Genomic DNA, 27,442 nt, shown 5'->3' on the forward strand with positions numbered 1-27,442 from the left:
GATAATGTGATCTGATAATGTCTGAAAGAGTAAGTACTGTTTTGAGGCAGATGAAGGGGGAACATATAAGGGAATTCATAGGAAATTCATTTCCCATCATTTTCTTCACCCAACTTTTTTTCCTTCTCAGGTTGGGGGAAATTTGCATTGTATTATAGCATTCCAGAGACTTAGTTGGCAAAGGTTTGGCTTTTGGAACTTTCCATTTGGAACCATTAGACAAGAGTCACAACCTCCAACACATGGCCAGGGAATTGCCAAATCTGAGAGTGAAGACAATATCTCCAAGAAGCATCATGGGCGCCTGGGCCGGTCTTTCAGTGCTAGTTTCCATCAGGAATCAGCATGGAAAAAGATGTCCAGTATTCATGAGAGAAGGAACAGTGGCTACCAGGGTTACAGTGATTATGGTGGGAATGATTGACTATGCTTGGGTACTGAAAAACTCATGTTATGCAATGGTTTGTACAGGATTGCATTATGACAGTAGAAGATTTTATTAAGTCAACAAAATAGGAACAGATCTGGTGGTTTAAAACATAACTGTAGTTCTCCAGTAAATAAGCTTGTATATGATTCTAATGGGTGATTTCAGATATATAAGCGGATAAGCACAGACTATTGACTTTTTACATTTAAGGATATATAAACATTCTGGACAATTTAACAAACTCCAATACAATTACATATAAACAAATACAAATTTACTTAATAACATTACAATTCGAAATAGTTAAGCTTGACAGGATTTAGTATGAGTTGATCCCAAGACATTTGTTGCAGATAGTTTTATTCCTAAGCTCATGATATAAGGCACCTTCTGCCCTAAAAAAAAATAAAATAAAATAAAAATGGGGCTATTGACTTCTAGTTTTCTGACATGGTTAAAGCTCATTTAAAATTATTCAGTGAATCTAGTAATTCTTTCCCTTATAGCAGTATCTTGCCTGCCTCATTTGTTTCCTGGTTAACTTTCTCAGGATTTTCAAAAAAGAGGCAAAAGAGAAAAGACTCAAGAAACTAATCCTTTCTATTGGTGCAAATGAGTGACCTAATGCATTGTTTCAGGATATTCTTGACTTTCTTGACTTGGTATGTTACTATCAAATATTGACAACTTTAGGTCTTGAAAAACTTCTGTAGGTCTACAATCTGTTTTCGGCATTGAGTAAAAGAACAAGTGGCATCCATAGTTTCTATATCCATGGTAATCTGTGAAATGAGATCTGATGTTTGATTAGTCCTTCAATATGGAGTCATATATTGATAACAGCGTCAAAGATGCATTCAGAGGGCAACTATCCATATTCCACACTTTGAGCTGTTTTCTTTTTTAAAACATTAGACAATTAGTTGTTTGAAGCGAGTGTTAAATAGTTCAGAAAGTGTGAATTTTATATATTTGAGCTCCTCGGTATTTGCTGTCAATTTTTCTTGTGTAGTCAACCTGTGGCTCACAAAGGATTAGGATTTCTTGTTCTTTCATTTCAGAGGCTGTTCCAGAAATCAAATCAGTAACTTGATTATTACAAGGTGCTGAATATGATGGTAACCATATTGCAATACATCTCAAGGAGAAGGTTCAGATTTTTATTTTTAAAATATTTTTATTTTCTCTTTTGAATTTTATATCCATGTGTCCACTCAGACATGTATAAGCCTACAAAAGGGGATATAAATTATGAAATGGTCATTTTTCTGAAGGAAATATTTTGCTTGAAATGCAGTGGACTGAAAGAGATTTGTAGGTTGTTGATTTTGTTACTTCATACTGGAACTTTTACGAAGTTTTCATCAAATAAAGTTTTGTTTTCTACTTTTAATCATGTGAATGTTTTAACCTTTGTTTTAGGGAGTCTTTTCATTTTGTTTGAAGTACATAATTTGTCAATTCTGTCTAAGAAGTGTGTTATAAGAAACCATCTCGTATCTGACTTTTATAATTAATGGAATAATATGCATTGACTATAATTTAGATTTCTATAAGACTTTATAATAAGAAATTGGAAACTTAATTCTTATTAGCTTGAAACAAATGAAGTTTTCAGTTTTGTAGGTCAAACATGGTTGAATATCAGCAACTTAATTTAGTTTGAATATTTCAGAGATGAGAACAAGCCAAGAGGAAATGAGACAAATGCAACATAAAATGAAGAATACAGTGACACCTAACATCGCTAATAAGTCTGTGTTATCAAGAGCACACTGAAGTTTACAGACTTTTCCAGAAACAATCAGGAAGTTACTCCACACTTCTCTTTCAATATTAGTAACATTCCTGTCATGTTTATTTTTTTGGTCAAGTCCTCTTAGGAGTGTCCATAGAAGCATTAAGGGTTCAAATACTGGCTCTGCATTTACTACCTGTATCACCTTGGGCAAATTTAGATTATTTTTTTATGTGCTTGTTTCCTCATTGGTAAAATTGGGATAATAGTATCTATTTTATAAATTGTTTTGAGTAATTAAGTTAGTACATATCAAGTGTTCAGAACAGTGCTTTATAGGTAGGAATTGCTATTTAAGTGCTTGCTATTACTCCAGAAGATGTGTATTTTACTGTTCTGAAAGTTGAGAGCCCATAAAACAGCATCTCAAGGAGCTAATGGCTTATAAAAGAGACAACCCTTAATTGCTATTCCTTCAAAATAATACTTTGTATTTTAAGAAATGTGCTCTGGTTTTAAAAACACTTATAGTATTCACATGCTCACGTTAGCTTTTTTTTTTTTTAACCCAGCTCTCAGTAAAAAAAAAAAAAAAAAAAAAAAGTTCATTTACATAACATTCTGAAACTGTTTCTTTCCCAGTACTACTCCCCATCATTAGGCCAAGCTGGTGCAGTAGCTATAACTTTCCAACTTGCCTTCTCCTGGACAGCGGAAGGGCTCGGGCAAGGTGCTCTAGGATGTGATGACATTCTGTATCTCGATTTTACCCAGAGCATTGTCTCCCTTAGTCAGTCACTTAACAAACTAGGCACTATTATCCACTGGTTGTTTCATGTTAAATCGCTGATCTCAGAACAACCCCAAGAAAATGGTGGCATCTCCATTTTATTCACCTACTCTCAATGGTGAAGAAACCTGCCTAAGATTATAGGGGATCTTAGTTTGCTAGGGCTACCACAACACAATACCACAAACTGGGTGGCTTAAACAACAGAAGTTTACTTTCTCACAGTTCTGTAAGCTAGAAGTCCAAGATCAAGGTTTTGACGGGTTTGCTTTCTCCTGAGCCTTTCTCCTTGGCAGCCATGCCTTCTCGCTGTGTCCTCACATGGTTTTCTCTCTGTACATATCCCTGGTGTCTCTGTTCAGACCCTAGTCAGATTGGATTAGTCTCACCCTACGGGCCTTATTTTAACTTAATCAACTTTTAAAAGTCTCTATCCCCAAATACAGTCACATTCTGAGTTACTGGGGGTTAGGACTTCAACATAATTTTGGAGGGGAACACAGTTCAGCCCATTAACACAGGGCTATTATGTAGCTCAGGTGGGATCTGGACCAATGTCTTCCTGCCTTGGGAGGAAATTCATTCAGCTGGGTGCAAGGAGCACTGAAGAGCTTCAGAGGCAGCTGAAGAGATTTTTAAGAAAACAACATATGGAATCCCTGCTAAGTGTCAGGAATGGGGGACATAACATTCAACAAAATAGTGCTTGGCTTCAGTAAGTTTTCAGTCTACGGTGGAGGGAGGCAAAAACTGAATAGGCAATTATGTTAACCTCTGTAAAATACAACTAAGAACGATTTCTAGGAATTATCTGCCTTTTGATTCTGAATCTAGTTTCAGTAGTTCAATTCTGAACCAGTGGGTCCAAGCTGTCATTTATTATCTACTAATGTAAGCGCTTTGCATACAATCAGCTCTGGTCCTAGCTAAAATAGTCCGCAGGACTGGTGTTATGCCCAGCTTACAGAGGAAGAAACAGAATTTCTGGACCACTGTTACCTGAACTATAACGGGGTGTGGTCGGATCTGAATCTTGGCCTGAGGTTTCCAGAGTCATTGACTTCCCGGGAACTCATCTGGCAATTTAGTTTCTCGTCATTTCTGACTTACAAGCGGCGGAATACTAAATTTTAAATGCCAGAGAAAAATAAACTATATTTCAAGGGTTAAGGCTTTAAATCCTATTACAAGTTATCTAGTTACTACAAGTTATCAAACAAATATTAACTTAAAAACACCAGCAGAGCATCCACCTTTCTGTTGTTGCTTGGAGTAAAAAAAAAATACTTAGTATTAAGTAGAGTGTTCACAAGTCCCTGGTCGGGTATTTCAGTTGGTAGGGGCGTCCTGTCTCTATCCCAAGGTTGCGGGCTGGATCCCCGTCAGGGTGCAGACAAGCAGCAACCAAGGAATGAATAAGTGGAGCAACAAATCCACGTTCCTCTCTCTCTCTCTCTCTCAAATCAATTTAAAAACACTTTTCAAAAGTGGCGGCCAGCGGGGAGAACTGACACCGAGAAAGCACGTAGACAGCCGTCGTTCCCTCAGCAAGCACACACTTTGCGCATCGTTTTAACTTTTCCCTGAGACCGAACGCCAGCGAGAAGGAAGCACAGCCGTGACAGGACAAACATGGCGCGGACGGAGCCCTCACTTCCGGAGCGCGGGGCGCGTCAATACAGCGTCAGCGCGGTGAAGCGCGACTTCCGTTCTGCGCGCGCAGCGCATCCTGTGGCATCGGAGAAGCCCCATTTCGCTGGGGTTTCCGCACCAACTCGGGAAGATCGGAGGGGTCGGAGGGGCGCCTTGCAGGCTGATTTCCTCGCCTCCGCAGTCCCCTCACCGGGGTCGTGCCTTAAGAGTGCAAACATCTGGGACGGAACGCCGGGGAGCCCTGCGTCGGCCATTCTCTGGCTCCTTCTCTCTTCAGGGCGGCGGTGTCAGTGTCGCTGCGAACCGCGGATTATTTTCCATCTTTCCCGAGGTGGAGCAGGGCCGCTCTTCCCGCGTCCTGGGCGGCGAGGCAGCCGGTGGTAGAAGCATTAGAATAAAAGGTCCCCCGCGACTCCACCACCGCGTTGCGCTCCGAGACTTGCCGGCCTCATGGGAGTCCAGGGCCTCTGGAAGCTGCTGGAGTGCTCGGGCCGGCAGATCTGCCCGGAGACGCTGGAAGGGAAGATCCTGGCCGTGGGTATCCTTAACGAGGCGTCGCTGCCGGGGTGCAGATTCGCGTCTGGGTTGTGCTCCCTCTTCCACGTTTACTCCCCCCCCCCCCCCCCGGCTTTGTGATTGCACCCCCTCTGATTGGAATTCTGGTTTTATCGCAGAGGGGCAGTGCTTTACGCTTCCCAGGGCTTTAGTTCTCTCACCAGGAAAGTGGGGGTGAGGGTATCTACACACAGCGGGTGGGATGGGGAATAAAGGGGTTGTTTAAATGAAGGAAGCTTAGAATAGTGCCTGGCACTGTTCATACCGACAAGTGTTATCCCGCCTGGGAAGTCAGCACGGAGAAAATGACGTGGGCTCCCTACCGGTAGCTTTGCCTGCTGGTTTGAGTCCTCAGTTTATGTTTGTTAGAGGAAGGATAGTGTGGTCGTGTTTGACGGTTTAATTTTGTTTAGAATAGGAAATGTATATGGTACTGCACTGCACGAAAAAATAAAGATATACGGTGAATTATTTTGCTCCCAAGACTTTTTAAGGACTGTTGTTTGTGTGTATGCTTGGCTGGTTTTGTTTGTGTCTTTGGGATGAACTATGTTTTTCTTCATTACCAAAACATGTGAACTGCTCTTTCTGAAATTGCCATTTTTTTTTTTTACTTGCTAAGCATTCTTTTTTTTTTTTTTGAGAGTCTTTTATGTTCTAGAAGCTCGTGGTAACTTACACCACTTACCTAAACGGGAACCTATAAGTAATATAATTATTATTATACTACTTTTTTTGCAGTGTGAATCTCGGAATACATCTGTAATGGATTTGCGCTTATAAGTTTTTATGCAGAGCACCTTGGGGGAAAGGGAAAGTTGTGGTGTGTGTGTGTGTGTGTGGTGGGTGTGTGTGTGTGTGTGTGTGTGTGTGTGTGTGTGTTTAAGCATAGGTGTTATTGCTGCCCTCTAATGGTTCTTCAAATCACTGCTTTCTAAAGATTTTCTTCATAGAACTATATGAGAATGAAAGCAGTTTTGTCGCAGGAGCCTTTAAAACTGCAGTAAAGATTTAGGCCATTTTACATTGCAGCCCATATGAAGATTTCATTATTTGTAAATTCATTGAGGTGACACATGAAGTTCAACATTCCAATTTTTTAGGAAGTTGTCCAATGTAAGGAAAGGCAGAGCATTTAATTTAGATTATCTATTTTCAGAAGTCTTAGCTCTTTTCGGACATGAAATGATTTTCATGGGGTTTTGGGACTTTTTTTGAAAGAATGAATCATTTAACCCTTTGCACTCGCTTGCTTTTTTCTCGATTCCTTTATTCTAATGCTAACCGTGTCGAGTCACACTCGACATCCGAGTGCAAATTAAAAGGAATGTCACAAGTTGTTCTCCAAAAGAGTTGTGCTAATTTATTACAATTCCATAGAGATTATTAGATTTTTTAAAGTATAATTTTTTTTTTGAAATTAGACTTCTTAAAAGGATACTTATGCCTATGTAAGATTTTAGAATTCAGTGTGTGAATAGTAGAAATAAAGTTAATTGGTTTTAGGTAGATTTCTTCAGGGCTAAACATTTTTCAATTTCGAATGAATTGTGATGAGTCCTTAGTTTCATCTTTTGGATGGTATCAGTTATTAGGAATTTGAAATAGGGAGATTGAGGAAAGAGATTCCAAAATGTTTTCATTAACAGTTTTTCTAGATATTAGCATTTGGTTAAACCAAGCACTTAAAGGAGTCCGAGATCGCCATGGGAACTCAATAGAAAATGCTCATCTTCTCACTTTGTTTCATCGACTCTGCAAACTCTTATTTTTTCGAATTCGTCCTATTTTTGTGTTTGATGGGGATGCTCCACTACTGAAGAAACAAACTTTGGTAAGAATCATCGATCTTTTTTTTCTTTCCACATTCTCAGAAAGAAAGAAAAGTTCAGATAAAATTTTAACTTTCTCTTTAGAATTTTGGAAACCAAGATTTATTTTGACATATGTACAATTTAATTTAAATTTTCTTGAACAAATAAACACTTTTTCTTGGAAAAAAAGGTTTATATATGGGACTATATCATGGTGGCAATGATAAAATTTAACTTTTAATAAAAAGACTGAAATTGTTACAATTGAGACCTTATCCTTTAGAGTGTTTTCTTAGGTGTTCTGCATTTGTTCTGGTTATGTTGCTACTGCTCAAAGCATTATAGAAAATCTATAGGGGAAATGGCTCCCTGAGTCTGAGATTAAGGGTCATCCATGATGGTTAGCCTTCTTTTAAAGGTGAATTGAATTTTAGGAGTGAGCAATGTTATATGTTGCCAAGTTGGACTAAATGGATATAAAAGAATGAGGCTAAGTTTCTTTATTCTGAAATTAGTTTAAAAAGTTTTTGAACAATGTTGTGAATTTTGAAGTAATTAGATATATGACCTTTATATGTTGAAAATGTCAGCTCATGACCTTGTAATCGTACCAGACAGATATTAAATGAGGGCATAGGGTAAAAGTAAGGATCTGTAAATGCTTGTGGACATTTGTTGCCTCAATAAAAGATCTAGTCTTGAATGTTGCAGTTTTTAATTATACTCTATATCAGGTAGTCTTTGGAAGGATTAGAAAGAAAAGGAGAATTCCAGAACTTATTTACCTACTGGTTGTAAATTTGTATGGACCCTTACACAACATATCTACAGTTTTCCCACTCCTGATAAAGGAGTTAGCTCTACCTTAGCTATCATATTGCAATATATGAATGTATCAAACCAACACATTGTACACCTTCAACTATGTTATATATCAAATCTTGATTTCATAAAAGGATGTTTGGTATTTCTGCCTTATATTCAACCATAAGCATGGAGACTCATTTTTCCCTAGTTGGACATTCCTTACAAGGTATTCTAATACATTTTAGAATTTCTTATGATATAATCATGAATGTTAAAGGACAGAGTTACATATAAGTAATGTATTTTTTATAAAAACCAATGTCAGAAATTGGTTTTGGCATAGCAGTGGCATTTCAAAGAATAAGTTAATACAATCCCTTTTTGGGAAGCATTTACTTCATTATATGTCATTAAGTTTTAGGCTTCTTGAAGACTGTTAAAAGAAACTGAAAGTAAATTAATATATATAATATCCAGTCTATTAAGTAGTAGCTAAATGGAGACTAGGCATCCTTTACATGTGAGAAACCTGAAGATAGCCACTGACACAGCAATTATAGGAAATACTAAAATAGCTGTCATCTAAAAGCTCAGAAACCAAATTCTATGGGGAAAAAATCACAGAAATGTTTTTAACATACTAATACTCTGAGGTAAAATCTTGTGTCCATTCTTTTCACAGGCTAAGAGAAGGCATAAAAAAGACTTGGCAACCAGTGACTCTAAAAAAACTACAGAAAAGCTTTTGAAAACATTTTTGAAAAGACAAGCTATCAAAACTGCCTTAAGAAGCAAAAGGTAAGAGGGAAATTACATTAATTTTAAAGATTAATTTAAGCCTTTTTAATTTTTGCATTGGATTCCTGTGGCTGCCTTTTTCTAATTTTAACTCACAGCAGGAGAGAGAGTGAAATGAGAGGAATAAGTGGGATGTCCTTTTGACCTAATAATTTGAGGTTTTGGAAATTCTCTGTTCTGTGTGAATTAGCTTTGACGAGAAAGAAAAGCTATAGTGTTGCCCTGCATGCACGTTTTACTTTTATAAGTTCTTTTTCATGTCTACATTTAAGGCTGTGACCCAGGCTCTGAGGCACTGCATTAAGTTTCCTCTTTCTCAAGGCTCTACTTATTTGTCACAGCAGTGGCCTGGGCAGCCAATGCCCCTGTGTTTTCCCCTTTCTCACCTCCTCAGCATGATTTTTGTAATCAGTGGGCAAGTACTATTGATTCAAAGTGCTGTTTCCTATCATCCCTGTTTAAGCCTGTGTGTACTTTGCAGAGATGAAGCACTACCCAGTCTTACTCAAGTTAAAAGAGAAGATGACATCTATGCTTTGCCACCTTTACAAGCGGAAGAAAAAAACAGGTAAATGTTTATTTTAAAATATTTATTATCACTATATCCCTTTATGTTTAATCTACATGTTAAGGCATGAAGAAATTAATGCACCTAAAATATGCATTCTTGACACTGTTTAGAATATTTTTCAAAACTAAATTTTTTATTGGTAACTTGTCTTTGTGTTGTGGTGGTTTGTGATGGTTTCTTTTTCTTTCTGTAGAGCCTGTACTAGGACTGTTGTTTTATAATTCACGAAACATGGATTTTAGTTTTTCTTACATTTTGATTATACTTGCTGTCTCTCCCGGTTTCTCAGCCTCATGTCTTCTCTCTCACATCACCATGCAAAAGGCCACATACCACAACGTCCTTGCTAAATCCAGTAGATGCTTTGCAGATCTCAGTGTAACATGGTGCCTGCCACTCTTTCTCAGGCTTCTTTGTGGATTCTTTCTGGCTGGCTATTGTCAGTGACTTCTGTGGTTGAAGTGCAGGTAGAGGACCAGTTTGACTGTGTCCTCCACCTGCCCTCATTTCTTTCTATAGGGACTCCTGAGAGGCGAGGTAACTTCTGAATCAGCCCAGTTCTCTTTATCTTCATCATTGTAATCTTGTCTCTAGGTTACTATACTGGCTTCCAAATCTCTTTCTGTCTCTGGTCTTACTCCTTTGTAGCAACCCCTCCCTGCGAAGCCCAGTCTCTGCTTTATAGTGTAGAATAGGATCTATTAAATCCCAAATCTGATATTGTCGTTTCCTTGTTTAAAACACTTCCTAGCTTCTAATTTTGTTTTTTAAGGATAAAACTTCAACCCTTTAACCACATGCTTTTCTAAACAGTATAATTGCAGGAAATTCCAGAAAGCTTTCATGACATCCCAAATTCGGGTGAGGTGACTTATCATACTCTGGCCAACCTGCTCTTCCCTTGTGCTGGAAGTTCTTAGGTCATATTGTGATTGTCCCCACCAGACTGTGAAACAGTGACGGGACATACCTTGCCATCTTACTCATCATTGTAGCCCCTACAGGTAGCAGTACCTTGAACTCAAGAAATATTTAATCACACATTAAATATTTCATTAAATCATTACATCACACATATTGTAAATGTATGTTTGACTTTCAGTTCAGAAGAGGAAGATGAAAAAGAATGGCAAGAACGAATGAATCAAAAACAAGCATTACAGGTATTTAAATAATTTTCGAATTCAGAGTTTATGCTGTTATTTGAAATGACTGGCATAAAAATGAATAATTTTAATGAGGTAGTATGAATTTTGAAAAGTGTCTTAAAAATAATAAAGATAGATGCCTTCTTATTGTGTGTATGTGTATTATATTTGTATGCATGTATATATATGTATATATAAAATACACAGATGCATACACATATATATGGAATTATGCATAACTAGATATCCAAAATAAGCTGTTTTTCTTTTACAAGATACCAACCAATAAATAAATAGAAATAGTTATATATACTCATGTAAAATACAGCCACATACCACCCACAAATAACTTCTAGTAATATTTTGGCATATACTAGTCCATCCCCTATCCCTTGTATGGTTGAGTGTGTATTTGATTATATGTATGCATATATATGTAAATGTATGTCTGTATTATATGCTCCAGTTATCTATTGCTGTGTAACTTAGTGGAGTGAAAACAGTCATTTATTATCATAATCTTTCACTGTTTAGAGGGTTGATGAACTCAGTGAGGCAGTTCCCTCTCAGTGTCTCCTGTGTAAGTGCAGTCAGATTGTAGCTGCGGCTGGAGTCTCCTCAAAGGCCTCCTCCCTTGCATGTTTAAATTCATAAGGTTCATCCCTGCCTCAGGGCCTTTGCACTTGGTATTCTCTCTGGCTGGAATGCTCTGTCCTTAATCAGCGTTTTGTTATCTTTTACATCCCTGCTCAAGGTCATTTTTAGTGGGGTTTTCTCTGTTTTTCTTTCTATTTTTTTTTAATCTTCACCCAAGGATATGTTTTTACTGATTTGAGAGAGAGAGGAAGCGAGAGTGAAACATTGATTGGTTGTCTCTGGTACGTGCCCTGAATGGGAATCAAACCCACAACCTAAGTATGTGTGCTGATCGGGAATTGAACCTACTACCTTTGGTATATGGTACAACACTCCAACTAACTGAGCCAGGGCACTCGCTTTCTATTCTTCTAATCAACTCCCTTAGTAGAATAGCCTGCTTTATTTTCTCATTGTATCTTGTTTATGTATTTGTTTATCATATACTAGCGTTCCTGTTGCAGGAAAAATCCTGCAATGGGGTTTCCTGCTGCACTCTACCCTGCCCTGCCTGCTCTCCTCCCTTGTCCCCCGTCCCGCGTTCTCCGCCAGCCCCCCTGCTTTTCTCCCCCGGCCCCGCCTCCGCTCCTCCCTTCTCCCCCGGCCCCGCCTCCGCTCCTCCCTTTTCCCCCGGCCCCGCCTGCTCAACTTCCTTCTCCCCCGGCCCGCATTCTCCACTCCTCCCTTCTCCTTCCCTGGCTTGCTTGCTTCTCCGCAGCTTTGCTCCCTTCTGCAGCTCTTGGCTGCTTTCTACGCTGTCTTGATATGCAAATTAGCCGCCATCTTTGTTGGGGTAATTTGCATATTCATCCTGATTGGCTGGTGGGCGTGGCTTGGCTGGTGGGCGTGGCTTGGGCATAGCGAAGGTGCGGTCAATTTGCATATTTATCTATTATTAGATAGGATTTTCCTTCATTCTTAAGAGTATGGACCTTATCTGGCATGATCTCCATAGTACTCTAGCTCTTGGCACAGTGCTTGTCACATTAGAGGTGCCTGGTAAGTAATTTTCCTTTTGAATGTATGAATGAGTGAATGAATATATTCCCTAATGTGCCATTCACTTTTATGCCTATTGCAGATTATGTACAACTGTGTTTAGCCTATTGTAGATTATGTAGAACTCTGTTTATGATATAAGCACAAGATATATCTGTCATGGTGAATAGCATTAAGTGTATGAAATGATAATTTTATGGTGTTATGTTTTATTCCTTACAGGAAGAGTTCTTTCAGAATCCTCATGCAGTAGATATAGAGTCTGAAGACTTCAGCAGCCTGCCCCCTGAAATAAAGCATGAAATCTTGACTGATATGAAAGAATTTACCAAGAGAAGAAGAACATTATTTGAAGCAATGCCAGAGGTAATGTATATATATATAACAGCACATTAATGCATAGAATTGAGAACTGCAGAAACATTTTTCATTAGAAAAAAGAAAATCAATAAGCATTACTTGTAAAATGTTTCCAGTAAACAGCATTTGTGAAGCATCATATACAGGGTATCCCCAAAAATGTATACACACTTTAACAGCTGATAGCTCAATTGATGTTTCTTTCTTTTCAGATTTATCCCAATGGAATTAATAATTATTCAAAGTGTGTATACATTTTATTTTAATTCTCAACTTTTTTATTTCATAGGTATTATATATGTGTAATTCACATACATATTAGATGTACATTTTATTTTTTATGTATAAATACTGCACCCAGGTCAAGATATAGGACATTTTCAGAACTTCAGCAAACATGGGATAAATATGTAAACAAATGCTCATAAGCAGAAGCCTACCTCTCTTGCCTCCACTGCCTTTTCTATAAACAATACACCTAAGCATACAAGTCTTCTATTTCTCTCTCTGTGTCTCTGTCTCGCTCTCTCTTTCACACACACACACACACACACGCACACACACACACACACACAGGGGCACACACATGCAAGAGAGAGAGAGAGGGAGCAGGGCTTTAACCGTGCCACCAAGAACTCCTGCTTTGTGAGAAAGCCCCACCATTGAGCAGCTGGATGCAGAAACCAGGAAAAGGTTTCCAGTGACCCATGACCTTGAAATCTCACCTACGTGAGTCATTCATTTAAAATAACTGCCATGTTAACCCAATGGCTGCAGTTACCAAACTCCAATATCTTTGCTCAGACACTAAATCTAAGTGATCCAGGTACCTGCTCACACAGTCACAAAGTCCCTTATGGTATAGGTTAAAATGGCATGGGATTTCTCTATCTATGAAGTGGTAAGTTGCCGGGGTTCTTGTTCCAGCATTACAAAGGGTTCAGCAATCTGGAGAAAGGCTGTGTGTAGATTAAGTAAGAGTCCAAAGACGAAAGATAATTTTGAAAGGCATTGTGGGTCAGGGGAGCTTCAGCTAAAGGAGCTAAAGTTCTCCTTGTCTCAGGACCCTTGCTTTTTATTAACACAATTTGTCCTAAGGCAAGGTGGAGATAATACACTTCAAAGGGTAGGGTACAGAAGCATTGTCAGATTGGGGAATAGCCTACGGCTGTTCAGGTGTTTGGCCAACAGGAGGCAGTAACATGTAGATTGAGATGCCCTGAGCTGTCTGGCAGCAAACAATCATCCTATTCAGGTGTGGGGGAAGTGCCTTTCAGCCATTCCAACAGGTGATTACATATGTGACTCAGCCCTTGTTGAGCCCCCAAGTTTCATCAACCTTTTGACAAAAGTCTTGTAATTATGACATGCTGGAATTGGCTTCTGGCAGTAAGTCTTACATACAATCTCTTACACACAATTTCCAAGGGCCTGGCTCTTTCAGAAGGATCAGCCTTTCTTGGGAGCGTAGAATAAGCTACAATGTAGTTGTGAGAAAAAATGACTATGAGAGATCATTCTGGGAAAACACACACATACACTAACAAACTGCTTGCATATCCATGTTTTCTCAAAAAGTAATGAAGTCCAACTCACTTCCTAAATACAAGTCCCAAAGTTATTCTGCATGTTTAGTTTGCACAGTAGGGACCTTTCCAGTGGATATTTAAATAGAAGACAATAATGTCTTGAACAGGCCAACTTCATTTTTATTTTTATTTTTGTATACCTCATTCAACCTGACATCAACTTCCATCATGGTAATGCTTTGTTTAAATTTTCTGTGAAACGAAACAACTGTTCTTGATGGAATAAAGTCACTACCAAAAAATTTTTAGAGGAAGATGTTTAGTGTAGTTTTAATCCAACACAAATGTGTTTTGAGAGGAGAGGTTGATGATACGATCCTACTCTTAAACTTGCTCTTTTTTTTTTTTTTAACTTTGACACCCTGTATTTATAAGTTTGAATTTGCAAATACTTACTCAAAGAAAGGTTTCTTGATTTTCCACCCAAGATCAGATCTTGTCTCCTGCTTTGTATTTTCATTTCTCTTTTATAATTTCTCTTTTATACTTTTTAGCACCCAAATATGCTTATCTTGCTCGCTTCTGTATTTTCAACACCTAGCTCAGTATCTTTCACATAGTCAGTGCCCATTATATGCTTAAGTGGTTCAATTCTTAGGTTAGTTCATAAAAGTTATTTTAACCCGTAATATTCATTGTAGAATACGAATAGTAATATAGAACCTAATCATATTGGAAAAGTTGGTTCTAACTGGAAATTCCACGTACTTCTTCCTCTGTTACAAGGCTGGAAATGCAGTTGTATCTCCATGTTCCCTCTTCTTCTTTCTGGACATTGGTAATAGGGAATTTAGTGAGAAATTCTTTAAATTAAAGCATTTGATAGTGGCTCCATAGCCACAGAAACCCCCAGCGGGGTGGTGTGCGGAGTTGGGTTTTATTGAGCATATCTCCTGATCATGCTACACCATTAATTTTTACTATCTTTAGTTGGTGAATGAATTTTGTTTTCCTTTCTACTGCTACCACCTATTATTTCTAACATTGTTCTCCTTTAACTCACTGTAGGTCAGAATGTAAATTATTGCAGCACTATTATTCCTAATGAATGGATTTGGTATTCTTTTTTCTGCAGACTTTTGAACATTTTTTAAATTGGTAACAAAATATGAAAAAGGCAGGAGAGACTTCTTTTCCCATCACTCCTTGGTATTCTCTCTGGCTGGAATGCTCTGTCCTTAATCTGTTTTTCTATGAAGAATGTGAACACAGGAAAATAGCTAAGGTATACAGAAATGATATGCAAAGCACAGAAGTAAATTTATTTTTATTTCAGGGGAAAAATCCAGGCTCAGTCTACCAATCAAGCATTTTATTTCTTGAGTGTGAAAGGATCTTTGGCTGGTCTTTGAGAAAATAGACTTCGGATTATGTAAACAACAATGGGAAAGGGAACAAGAGACAGTCCCTAATGACTTGCTCCACTTGCTTTTCTTTCACCACACAGCCACTGGGATCTGTAGACTAGGGTAGTACAGGGCAGCAGCTCATTGGGTGTGTAATTCTCACAGCTAAGGGAAGTTTTAAGTGATCCAGGTTGGGTCGTTGTGTCATCTCTACAGTGGGCAAATACAATCCGTGCACCGGGCCTCTAATATAGTATAAGGGTTCATCAAAAGATCTGCTTTTGATCCCAGATCTGTCACTTACTAGCTATGCACTTCTAGGAAGGGTACTTAACCTATTTAAGTCTTAGTTTTTTCATTTTTAGATTGGAGATATTGATATTTGTCTCATCGGTGGTTGAGAATAAAATGGGATAATATATATAAAGGTAATTAGAAGAATGCCTTACACAGGAAATGCTTTTTAAATGTCTACTATTTTTTTTTTTTTTAGAGACATTCTTTTTATTTATTTATTTATTTATTTGTTTATTTGTTTATTTATTTTTTACAGAGAGGAAGGGAGAGGGATAGAAAGCTAGAAACATCAGTGAGAGAGAAACATCGATCAGCTGCCTCCTGCACACCCCCCACTGGGGATGTGCCCGCAACCAGGTACATGCCCTTGACCGGAATTGAACCTCGGACCCTTCAGTCCGCAGGCCGACGCTCTATCCACTGAGCCAAACCGGTTTTGGCAATGTTTACTATTAATAACTGTGGTTGCTATGATTTGTTGTTTATCTTTTGTGGGCCAGGGACTATGCTGGGCACTTTACTTGCCTATTTACTTACGTTCTAGAAAGTTGTCTCATCTGTTAAGCCATAATAAAAATGTCACAGTGTCTGGCATGCATCACATGCTCAAGCCATGTATTTTTAATGAGTGATTAAATCATAAACAGTAGCCATGGTTTGTTTTGTTTTGCTCAATTCTTTTTGTTTTAAAGATTATGTTATTGTTTTTTCCTAAGTTCTCAAATTTTACTTTTATAATATGAAAATACCACCAATGAAAAAAAAATTAACTGCTCTTTGTTCACCTTTTGGGAAAGAGATGGCTATATGGTAATATCTGTATTTAATATAAATTCATTTTACTTGTTTGCTTTAGGAGTCCAATGACTTTTCACAATACCAGCTCAAAGGCTTACTTAAAAAAAACTATCTCAACCAACACATAGAAAATGTCCAAAAGGAAATGAATCAGCAACATTCAGGACAAATCCAAAGGCAATATGAAGATGAAGGGGGCTTTTTGAAAGAGGTGGAGTCAAGAAGAGTGGTCTCTGAAGATACTTCACATTACATCTTGATAAAAGGTATTGGGCACCATCATTTATTTGACAGTTAAAAGCCAAAAATGTGTTGTGTCTCTGAACTCTATAAACTGCCACCCCTGGATAATATTAATGAAATCTACTTATGCAATAATAGTGTAAAGCTATTAATGGATTACCTATTTTAATGGGTTGTACCAACCCACTTTAATATTAGCTAATGAGTTAACTCTTTAATTGCTGATTAAATGAAAATAACTCCATTTATGAGAATCAGAATACTCTTGTTCATGTTACTAGAAGTATTATATTGTAAATCTACATAGTTTTACTTTTTCTTAAGGTATACAAGCTAAGAAAGTTGCAGATATGGATTCAGAGTCTTTTCCATCTTCCAGCAAAATGCACAACATGTCTTTTGACATAAAGTCATCTCCATGTGAAAAACTGAAGCCAGAGAAAGAGCCTGATGCAACCCCTCCTTCTCCAAGAACTGTACTGGCCATACAAGCTGCCATGTTGGGAAGTAGCTCCGAAGAGGAGCTGGAGAGTGAGAATCAAAGGCAGCACAATAAGAGGAATGCTTTTACTGCTGGAGATGAGGGCTCCGTATCACCACTGACACTCCTGGCTATTCAGAAAGCTCTGGATGATGATGAAGACGTGAAAGTGCATGCTGGGAATGATGTGCAGACTGGAGGGTCAGAAGCAAAAAAACTGGTTATGAGCAGTTCTGATGAGGAAACTGATGAAGGACTTCAAACAAGAGAGAGAAAAGGAATGCTGTTGACAACAGTGCCTCCTTCAACCAGTGTGAACTTTGTAGAGGAGCGTGTAACCTGCACTAACAATGAAAAAGAGGTAGCCGACTCAGCTCCTTTGTCAAGTACTGTCTTTTGTGAAGGCAGTGAATCTAACATTCCAAAAGAACAAATGTCATTTAGTCACAGGGTTAACAAAGCCTTTCAGACAAGTGATGAGCCTGTGGTTAATGATAGGAAAGATTCAGTTCCTTTAGAAAACACAGTGGTTATACACATGAATGCACCTGGGCTCCCGAGTGGAGGAGAACTGACATCAGCACCTCCTGTAAATCCAAGTTCTGTATCAGAGAATAAAACATACACCAAAGTGCTTGAGATACAACAAGATCTTTGTCCATCTGAGGTTAAATATGATTCTTCTGTTATTTCAAGTAATGATGAATGTGAAAAAAATCCTGCTTCTAAAGTTATTGCTACTGTCAGTTTACAAGAAACAAGTAACACACTAAGTATCCCATCAGATGCAATAAATAACTTAGAAAATGCTAAAGAGCATGAGAATTTCCTGAAAACCATCCAAGAATGTGAGACAATGGAATCTTCAGGCCAGGGTTTAATTTCAGCTCCAAAGTCTATGGAACCAATGGAAATCAACTCTGAGGAAAGTGAATCTGATGGTAGGTGCTTATTCTCTTCTCTTGTAGAGATAAGGATGGTGGTACTTCACATTTGTGGGAACTGAGAGATCTTTTATTGTGGTCCAGTTGCCACTCTGTTCAGTTGATGACCTAGAGACCTGGAAAGGTGAAATGACTTTCCCAAGGGCACACAGCTAGTGATGGAATCTTGACCTTGCCTGTTTTGCTATTCTTTTTGTATTTATTTTTAAAGGAAGGGAGTACCCAAATTGGAGAAGATAAAAAGTTTCCTTTCAGTTCTTTTAACTTTATTTTGAATTAATTTCAACCTTAAAGTCAAAAGAATATTATACAACATTCTGATTCCTTATCCAGTACCTCAGTGGCTGGGCATTTTACCACGTTGGCTTTATCATATCTCTCTATCTATGTATATTATATATCTATATTTATTTTTGTATACACTTTTATACAGCCAAACACCATTATTTATAGATTCCGTATTTGCAGAATTTATTTGTAACCCCAGAATCAGTACTCACCACACTGTTTGTGGTCATTGATGGACATGCATAGAGCAGCTAAAAATTTGAGTTCCACACTGTTCCCAGCTGAGGTTGAGCAAGGTGACACTCTGCCTTTTTGTTTCAGCTCTCCCTACAGAGACCAGAGGGTGGAGATGGGAGAGAATAGTGCAGTGTAGATCAAGAAGCTTTGGTTCTAGGGCCAGTTGGACAGGTTTGACTCTCAGCTCTGCACCAGTTAGTAGGGAGGCCTCAGGCAAGTCTTTTAACACCCCTGAACTTTGTTTTCTTGTTTATAAAATAAAGAAAATAGAATTTACCAAGATGGGTTGCTTTTAGGGTTTAGAATTATAAATATATTTCCTCGAGGTACAAAGTTTCAGTATATATGTATTTAGTGTTCTCAGTGACTTTATTTATAGAACATAACTGCTGCAAATAAGAAGAAATGACTATGCAGCCCCCTTAACCCTCCCCTCCCCCCCACACACACCTGATAATATTTTTCCTAGTGTCTGCCAGGTTACTTCATTTTAATGTTGGTATTTTCCCTTTGTAATGAGGAAGTATTTTATAGAAAGGAGTATTGGGGCTATATAAATATGCTGTTACTAAACAAACCTTCACCCACTTTTTTTTTTTAGCATCCATTGATGATTTTTACCTGAATAAATTATGCTATCATGGTTGCCAAATGGGGGTTTTTAAACTCTGTTTCTTATATATTGTTGGCATCCTACCGTAAGGAAGATCTTTCCCTTCTCCCATATATTATTTTTTGTATCAGTCTAAACTCATGGACTCCTATTTTATCTAGAAATTATGGTACTACTATACTTTGTTGTTTGAATTGTCTCAGCTTTGGCCAGTATCTAGTTTGTCCCTTCAAGTTGGCTCCTGTGACTTTTGACAATTACCCATTTTATTTTGAGCATTTCTATTTCCTGGCCAAGATATTACAGGTTTATCTTGTACTTTCCCTGCCCTTCCCTGAAACCAGCCATTTTGCCAAAGAGCCCTGGTTCCTTGTAATGGCATGGTGTTTAGAAACCAAGATCTGTTATTGGAGTATCATTGCTTCAGGCCCTCTTAGCAGCAGAGCCAGGACATATGTTTATGCATACACATGTGCACGCACACATCTAATTTATCCCTATCTATATATTGCAGTCCATAAATTCACACTGATATTGGCACTTCCAGTCCAACATCACAGATTTCATTCTAGTCTCCACCTTCTTTGAAATTTCCCTAACAGTGAGGAACCTTGCTCCCATTATCTTCAACATGGGTACTTATTTGCTTATTGTCTTTATTTATAACCATCTCCTGATCCCAGTGGCCTCTTCCTCTGCTTAGGCTGTCTCCTCACCCCAGGCCTCGGGCCCTGGGAGCCCTGCCCCCTCCATCCTGATTATGCCCTCTATCCCAGCCCACTGTGCCTGAAGGGATGGAAGGGAATCACCATACTTTTAAAAGAAAAGACCAGAGAGGAGGAAAAGAAAGTGGAAGAGAAAGAGCTGTTTCTCTTGAGTACTTACCCAGGATTTCCCCCCACTATGTGATAGCTTTATTCTTTGCTATTGAGTTGGGTTGTTTTCCTGAGCAGGATGCAGGGTGATTTCTTTCCTGGGTTCTTGTCCAGATGGATTCGAAGAATGAAGCCACGGACAAAAGGTGGTAGATAAAAAGGGTGGAAATTTACTGGAAGCAAATATAGACTCCCGAGTAGGAAGGGGGACCCAAGGGGGTATCCCACCAAGCTCGTTTTTGCTAAGGTTTATAAAGGTGCAGTTCTTTGTCTCTTCATACTGCCTTCTAATTGGTCACTCTTTGCAGAATATCCACTTCAAAGCCCAAACCCCACGTAGAGTCTCCCTCCTTCTCTCCCTCTTCAGTGGTAGAATTCTCTATCTCCTGTGAAAATCTATTTTCCTCTTTCTCCCATATGTCGGCATTTCTCTATCCTCTGAAAGTTTGTTTCCTCTTTCTCCCCATACCCCGTGGCTTTTCCCTATCTTCTGTGAATGGTTGTCTTTCTCTCTCCCCTTATCCTATGGCACCTCTTTTTTTTTTCCTTCTCTGTGAATGTATGCCTTCTGGCAGCTCTAAGCCCTCACCTTTGCCTCCATGGACCTTCTTTATTCCTTAAATTCCCTAAACCTGCCTATTTTATCCCTAAAACGCCTTTCACTATGTTCATAGTGAAATTGCATAAAACTTTAACAACCTCCCAAGATTGTTTACATACCCAGTAATTCTTCTTTTTGAATTTTAAAACAATAATAGTTAATTTAAAGAACATATTTGTATAAAGTTAATATGCAAATATTTGAAAGCTTGGTTCCTAATTAAAGACAGTGCCAGTTTTTTTTTTTCCATTGAAAAGGCTTATTTTGAAGTTATAGGCATCTATCATTAAATTTATTTAATAGTAATATGCTACTGTCACCTGTTTTTATATTACATTTAGGTCTTTTCTTTTTAGGGTAAACAATTTTTAAGAATATTTTGGAAAGCCATTGATGATTTCAGGATAATTTTAATGTTTCAGTTGTAGATACAGTGACCTTATTATTTTGGTACAGGAAGTTTCATTGAAGTACAGAGTGTAATTAGTGATGACGAACCTCATACTGAGTTAGCAGAAGCTTCCAAACCTTCCTCTGGACAAGGTGAAGAGGAACTGATAGGAACTAAGGAAGAAGAAGCCACTGGTGACTCTGAGGGCCTCCTAAGAGACAACTCTGAAAGTGAGACCTTGGGTATGGAGCCACATGAAGAAACTGAAAATGATGCAGACGATTCGCTCAATGAATGGCAAGATATTAATTTGGTAATAATGTTATGTCATGCTTTAACAAACTACTGTTAAGGAAGCCATGTTAAGTAGCTTTTTAGTTTTAAGGAGTTACTAGATAAATATTTATTAGCTATTTGCATGCATTTTTTTGTTCTTGCTGATGGTTCCTTTTATATGTAGGTTATTGTCTGGGAAAGTCTCCACTTTTGCTGTGATTTAGTGAGGGAACTAAAGGTATTATAGACTTGCTCAGAAATCCAAGTAGAAATCTTCATAAGGGAAGAACTTATTTGTAATTTCAATCAGATTAAGTGCAGGCTTTTGTAACAAATGAATTGAATTGGATTATTAATATGGTTATCTACAAATGAAATTATTTTGTAGGAGGAGCTGGAAACTCTGGAGAACAACCTTTTAACACAACAGAATTCATTGAAAGCTCAAAAACAGCAGCAAGAACGGATTGCTGCTACTGTTACGGGACAGATGTTTTTGGAAAGCCAGGTAGGTTTACCAACTTGGCCCTCCTTTTTAAAAAAAAAAATTTTTCCTGCTTTCAGAGAGAGAGAGAGAGAGAGAGAAACATCAATGATGAGAGAGAATCATTGATTGGCTACCTCCTGCATGCCGCACACTGAGGATCGAGCCCGCAAACTGGGCATGTGCCCTGACTGGAATCAAACCATGATCTCCTGGTTTATAGGTCGATGCTCAACCACTGAGCCATGCCGGCTGGGCTCCAACTTGAGCCTCTTTTAATAATATCTATTGATATTTTTACTCATTGCGATTCCCTGAGGGAATGCATTAAATAAAATGTGTAAGCACTCCTTCCATTTCTGGGTCAAGGAAGGTACTGCATTTCAGTAGTGTCATTGTTTCTCTAACTCTTTAGGAACTTCTCCGCCTGTTTGGAATTCCCTACATTGAGGCTCCCATGGAAGCAGAGGCTCAGTGTGCCATTCTGGACCTGACTGATCAAACTTCCGGAACAATCACTGATGATAGTGATATTTGGCTGTTTGGAGCACGGCATGTGTATAAAAACTTTTTTAATAAAAATAAGTTTGTAGAATATTACCAATATGTGGACTTTCACAATCAGTTAGGTAAGACTTCAGAGTATGATTACTTTTCTGAAATTACCTTTAGAATTTGTATTGTAGTTTTTGCTTTCTAAGGAACTAATTTGATGCATTAATAGAAATGATAGGTCTGTTCAATTTTCATATAAGTGATTTTTTGATTATTAGAGGAATAGGATTTTTAAATTAGGTTTAAGAAATTAAAATTCTAGTATGATTCAGTGTTTTCTGCAATTTAATCATCTGACCTGTTTAAACTTCGGTTACCTGAGATCTTGAGAGTGAACTAAACAAAGATGGTAGTGAGAGAAGGCAGGTGGGAGTCTCTCCTGGTGGATTCATGAACCTCATGGCCCTATACTAGTGTTTCTGGAAGTCTTTCTCCCATTTATCCAACAAGTATATATTTAGTGTTTTGTATGTGCCAGTTGTTTTTTGGCCAATGGTCGGGAAACCGCGGCTCGTGAGCCACATGCGGCTCTTTGGCACCTTGAGTGTGGCTCTTCCACAAAATACCACGTGCTGGCACGCATGTACAGTGTGATTGAAACTTCGTGGCCCATGCGCAGAAATCGGTTTTTGGCTCTCAAAAGAAATTTCAATCGTTGTACTGTTGATATTTGGCTCTGTTGACTAATGAGTTTGCCGACCACTATTTTTGGCAATGAGGAAACAGCAAGAATAAAACCGTCTAATAGAAACAGATGATAAAAAACAAATCATAATTGCACAGTTAGTGGTATATGCCATATAGAAAAATAAAGAAGTGAAAGAGATGAGAGAGTCACAGGAATTGCATGTACTGTTTTATGTAGAGTTGTGGTTGGGAAAGGCTTTACTAACAGGTAACTTTTGGGCTGGGGCCTAAAGGAAAGCAAAAGCTAGTATTTTAGATATCTTGGAGATGAGCATGTCAGACAAGGGGACTAGCATGTGAAAAGGCCCTCAGGCACAAGCTTGATTGGTGTGTTTTGTGGAAGCAAGAGGTTGTTATGTATTGAATTATGTTCCCTCAAAATTCTTATGTTGTAGGCTTAACCCCCAGTACCTCAGAATGTGGCTGTATTTGGAGATAGCGTTTAAAGAGGTAATTATTAAATGAGGTCATTAGTGTGGGCCTACTCCAATCTGACTTGTGTCTTTATATGGAAAGAAGGTTGGAATATAGAGGAAAGAGGGAAGACCATGTGAAGACATATGGGGAAGACAGCCATCTGTCTGTAAGTTCAGGAGAGAGGCCTTCAGAAGAAACTAACCCTGCCAACACCTTCATTTTAGACTTATAACCTCCGAAACTGTGAGGAAATAAATTCCTGTATTTTAAACCACTCAGTCTGGTCACTTGTTGTGACAGCCTGAGCAAACTAAGAAAGAGAGGCCTGTGTGAGTGAATGAGTAGGAGAATGGCAAGAGTTAATATTGGAGAGGAAGGAGGAGACCAAAAACTAAGTATCGTTTGTCATGCTATAGAAAGGATTTGTGAGTGGACTGGGTGTGAAATTTGAGAGAAGGAGAATAGTCAAGGATGACTTCCCATCCTGAGCAGTTGGTAGAATAGACTCGCCATTAATGAGATGAGGGAAACTGGGGAAGGAGCAGTTGGAGCAAGAGAGAGAGGAAGATCCAGGTTTGGGTCTGTCACATGTGAGATGCCCATTACATATCCAAACAGATATTTGGTGATATAAGGTGATAGTTCAATATGTGTGATTGTGGGTCACAGGAGAAATCCAGGTTGGATAGCTAAATTTGTGGATCAGAGTATAGATGGTGTTTAATAGATGGTATTAAAAGCTGAGGATAGATGAAACTTTAAAATTCTTAATAGTTGGCCATTAAAAAAATAATCTATTTTCTAATAGTAAATAAGAAATATCTTTGGCTGTTGGATGAGAATTGTTCATATAATAAAATGTTTATAAATGTTATGTGTAATGTTTATAAAATAAACATTACACATAACATTCATTATATAATAAATGTTCATATAATAAAATGTTTATAAATGTTATGTGTAATGTTTATAAAATAAAATTAAAAATATATAATAATTTTTACTCTTATAGGATTGGACCGGAACAAATTAATAAATTTGGCCTATTTGCTTGGAAGTGATTACACAGAAGGAATACCAACTGTAGGTTGTGTTACAGCTATGGAAATTCTCAATGAATTCCCTGGACATGGCTTGGAACCTCTCCTAAAGTTTTCGTAAGTTCTTTCTTAATTTCTTTAATCCAGATGTTCATATAAATACCCAGATTAACAAATAGAACTATTATTTACACCATGAACGGTTATCAATCATTGTTCATTAAGAAAATAGGAGGTACTGGTTGGAATTGCTAAAGTGTGTTTTCCCTATTCTAGAATTCCAATGAAATTAGAGACCCTGTTTTTTAGTGTTGCCCAGGCTTATCCTAATTCAGGGGTACAAAGCCAGTCCTGTGGGATTTCCTAGATATACAGAAATTGCTGCTTTATTCATTCAAATATTTATTTAGACCAGTGATGGGCAACCTTTTGAGCTTGGTGTGTCAAACTTCGCCAAAAAACTGAGCATAACTCGGGTAGTGTGTCACTTTGAGGAAAAAACATTATTTCGCAAATGTTTCATCCTCAGGAGCAGCAAATGTTTCATCCTCGGCATGCGGCCGCCTCAGCGGCTGCGTGTCATCAGAAATGGCTACGTGTGTCAGTGCTGACATGCGTGTCATAGGTTCGCCATCACTGATTTAGACACTGCTAGGCTGGGATAGAAAAAATGACTTAAGTGATGGACCATTATAGACCATACTCTCAAGCAGTTGCCATGCTCTTGGGTGTGACAGAGAAACAAATCATACTTGTACTGCTGTTTGTTGAGTGTTCTGAAAGAGATAGGCCAAAGAGGGGAATGGAAATATAATGCCAGGAACTTTATATTAGGCACTGCTGTCCTTTTTCTCACTGCATGTATACTGTGATGTATTTAGTGGTGAGGTGCATTCCACATAGAACCTAGAGATGTCCTACACTTGAGGCACACTCAATTTTGGAGATTCTGAGATGGTGGTAGTTATGAGTATGTCTGTGAAAGTAGTTCTTTTAAAAGGTTATCCCTTGGTTACATTTTTTAAAAAATTGAAGTATAATTCACATACCATAAATGTCACTCTTTTAAAGTGTACAATTCAGTGACTTTTAGAATATTCATGAGATTGTGATGACATATTCTAATCATCAGTTTGTCATGAAATACTATTTGGCAGCAGATGATTTAATGATTTTTTTAGAGTTCTATCCAGTTGTATCTCCTGTGTTTGAAAAATTCTGGGTTATTCTGGTCTGAAGAATCAGTGTTGAGAATTAAAACTTAAATACAAAATTGTTTTAATGATTGCTGTCCTCCAGTTTTAGCACACACACCAATGTATTTTTCTTTATGCTTTTTATCTCTTTTCATAATTTTATTGTTGAGGAAATGTATACTGGAGGTAAGTTATTAGGTAGCATGTAGGTCATGATATTTAAATAACTTGAAAAACTACAAATCACTTTTTTATACAAATAATCTATATATATAAAGAGCCAGGGTTGTAACATCCAAAACGACTGGAGGCTCAACCGAATGCCAGGCTGCATGCACAGCAGGCAAACAGGCTGAACTGCTGACCTCTCGGGGAGAGAGAGAGAGAGGCGGGGCTGATCAGCAGCAGCAGCGGCTGCTGATGAGGCCTGGAGAGAGAAGCAGAATGATCAGACCCTGCTTCTTTCTCCGGTCCTCGCCAGCAACCAAGCCTCTCTCTCGCTCCCAGAGGTCAGCAGTTCAGCTCACTCGCCAGCAGCCTGGGGCAGCTGCTGATCAGCCCTGCCTCTATGATCAGGCCTGGAGATAGACCCAGAGATGCTGACTGGCATAGAAACTGACCAATCAGAACCAAATCTGGGTGGATTTTGAGGAGCCAATGGCTGCCTAGGAGGCAGAGCTTTTGATCCTGACTGGCATAGAAACCGACCAGTCAGAACCTACTCTGGGTGAACTGCGAAGGCAGAACCTAAGGTGGGGCTGAGGAGGGGTTTTAAGGGCAACAGCTGTTTGGTATAAGGTGTAAGAAAGGGATTCAATTTTTTAATGACCGGTTTGGCAGTATAGTTCATATGGGGCGATCAGGCTGGCAGGGGAGGGCAGTTGGGGGTGATCAGGCAGGCAGAGGCAGTTAGGGGCGATAAGGCCGGCAGGAGGGCAAGGTAGGGGTGATCAGGCCGGCAGGGGGGCAAGGTAGGGGCGATCAGGCCAGCAGGGGGGCAAGGTAGGGGCAATCAGGCTGCCAGGGGGGCAAGGTGTAGGGGCGATCAGGTTGGCAGGAGGGCAAGGTAGGGGTGATAAGGCTGGCAGGCAGAGGGGTTAGGAGCGATCAGGCAGGCAGGTAGGCAAGTGGTTAGGAGCCAGTCATCCCGGATTGCGAGAGGGATGTCTGACTGCCGGCAGTCAGACATCCCCTGAGGGGTCCCATACTGGAGAGGGTGCAGGCCGGGCTGAGGAACCCCACTCTGTGCACGAATTTCGTGCACCGGGCCTCTAGTCCTATATAATAAAAGCATAATATGCAAATAGACTGGTCAGCAGGGAGTGGGGCTGGTGAGCAGGCAGCGCCAGGCTAGCCAAGGCTTGTGCCAGCAGGCAGTGGGAGGGGACGGCAATCAGGGGTGGTGGTGACCAGTGGTGGTGGAGGGCTGATTGGGGGTGGGGTGTGGGGGTGGGAGGGCCAGCTGCTCGCTAGCCAGTGCTATCCCCTGATCAGCCTGCCCGGTCGCCTCCTGGAGAGGGAGGCCAGACTGTGGTTTAGGCCTGCTCCCCACGAAGCTGTCAGTCGGACATTCCCTGAGGGCTCCAGGACTGCGAGAGGGTGCAGGCCGGGCTGAGAGACCCCTTTGAATTTTCATGCACTGGGCCTCTAGTAAATACATAATAGAAAAACTATAAAATATGTGTTAAAAAGATTACAGTTAACATTACAGACTTTACACAGTATACTTATACATTTAATATATATAAATTTGATTCTTGAACAACACAGATTTGACAGCATGGG

General features: G+C 39.0%; 2 protein-coding genes across 6 annotated transcripts in view; both read left to right on the forward strand.

Moving 5' to 3' along the window:
• The window catches only part of BIVM (basic, immunoglobulin-like variable motif containing), a 44,333-nt gene extending 41,957 nt beyond the window's left edge, over positions 1-2,376 (forward strand). For 3 of the 5 annotated variants that reach the window (XM_054719955.1, XM_054719952.1, XM_054719954.1), the window contains exon 10: positions 131-1,823. In XM_054719955.1, the coding sequence (XP_054575930.1) occupies positions 131-424 (294 nt within the window). In that variant the 3' untranslated portion in view covers positions 425-1,823. Of the gene's footprint in view, positions 1-130; positions 1,824-2,105 lie in introns of those variants that run through there. The other 2 variants (XM_054719957.1, XM_054719956.1) reach the window with 2 other exon arrangements.
• A 2,301-nt stretch (positions 2,377-4,677) lies between these two features.
• The window catches only part of ERCC5 (ERCC excision repair 5, endonuclease), a 29,591-nt gene continuing 6,826 nt past the window's right edge, over positions 4,678-27,442 (forward strand). The window contains exons 1-12 of the mRNA XM_008144021.3: positions 4,678-5,149; positions 6,825-7,000; positions 8,470-8,585; positions 9,067-9,153; positions 10,259-10,319; positions 12,162-12,305; positions 16,388-16,595; positions 16,897-17,994; positions 21,068-21,315; positions 21,667-21,786; positions 22,178-22,391; positions 24,434-24,578. Of these exons, the coding sequence (XP_008142243.2) occupies positions 5,062-5,149; positions 6,825-7,000; positions 8,470-8,585; positions 9,067-9,153; positions 10,259-10,319; positions 12,162-12,305; positions 16,388-16,595; positions 16,897-17,994; positions 21,068-21,315; positions 21,667-21,786; positions 22,178-22,391; positions 24,434-24,578 (2,705 nt within the window). The 5' untranslated portion in view covers positions 4,678-5,061. The remainder of the gene's footprint in view (positions 5,150-6,824; positions 7,001-8,469; positions 8,586-9,066; positions 9,154-10,258; positions 10,320-12,161; positions 12,306-16,387; positions 16,596-16,896; positions 17,995-21,067; positions 21,316-21,666; positions 21,787-22,177; positions 22,392-24,433; positions 24,579-27,442) is intronic.

This window comes from Eptesicus fuscus, chromosome 8 (assembly GCF_027574615.1).
Source record: "Eptesicus fuscus isolate TK198812 chromosome 8, DD_ASM_mEF_20220401, whole genome shotgun sequence".
Taxonomy (NCBI): domain Eukaryota; kingdom Metazoa; phylum Chordata; class Mammalia; order Chiroptera; family Vespertilionidae; genus Eptesicus; species Eptesicus fuscus.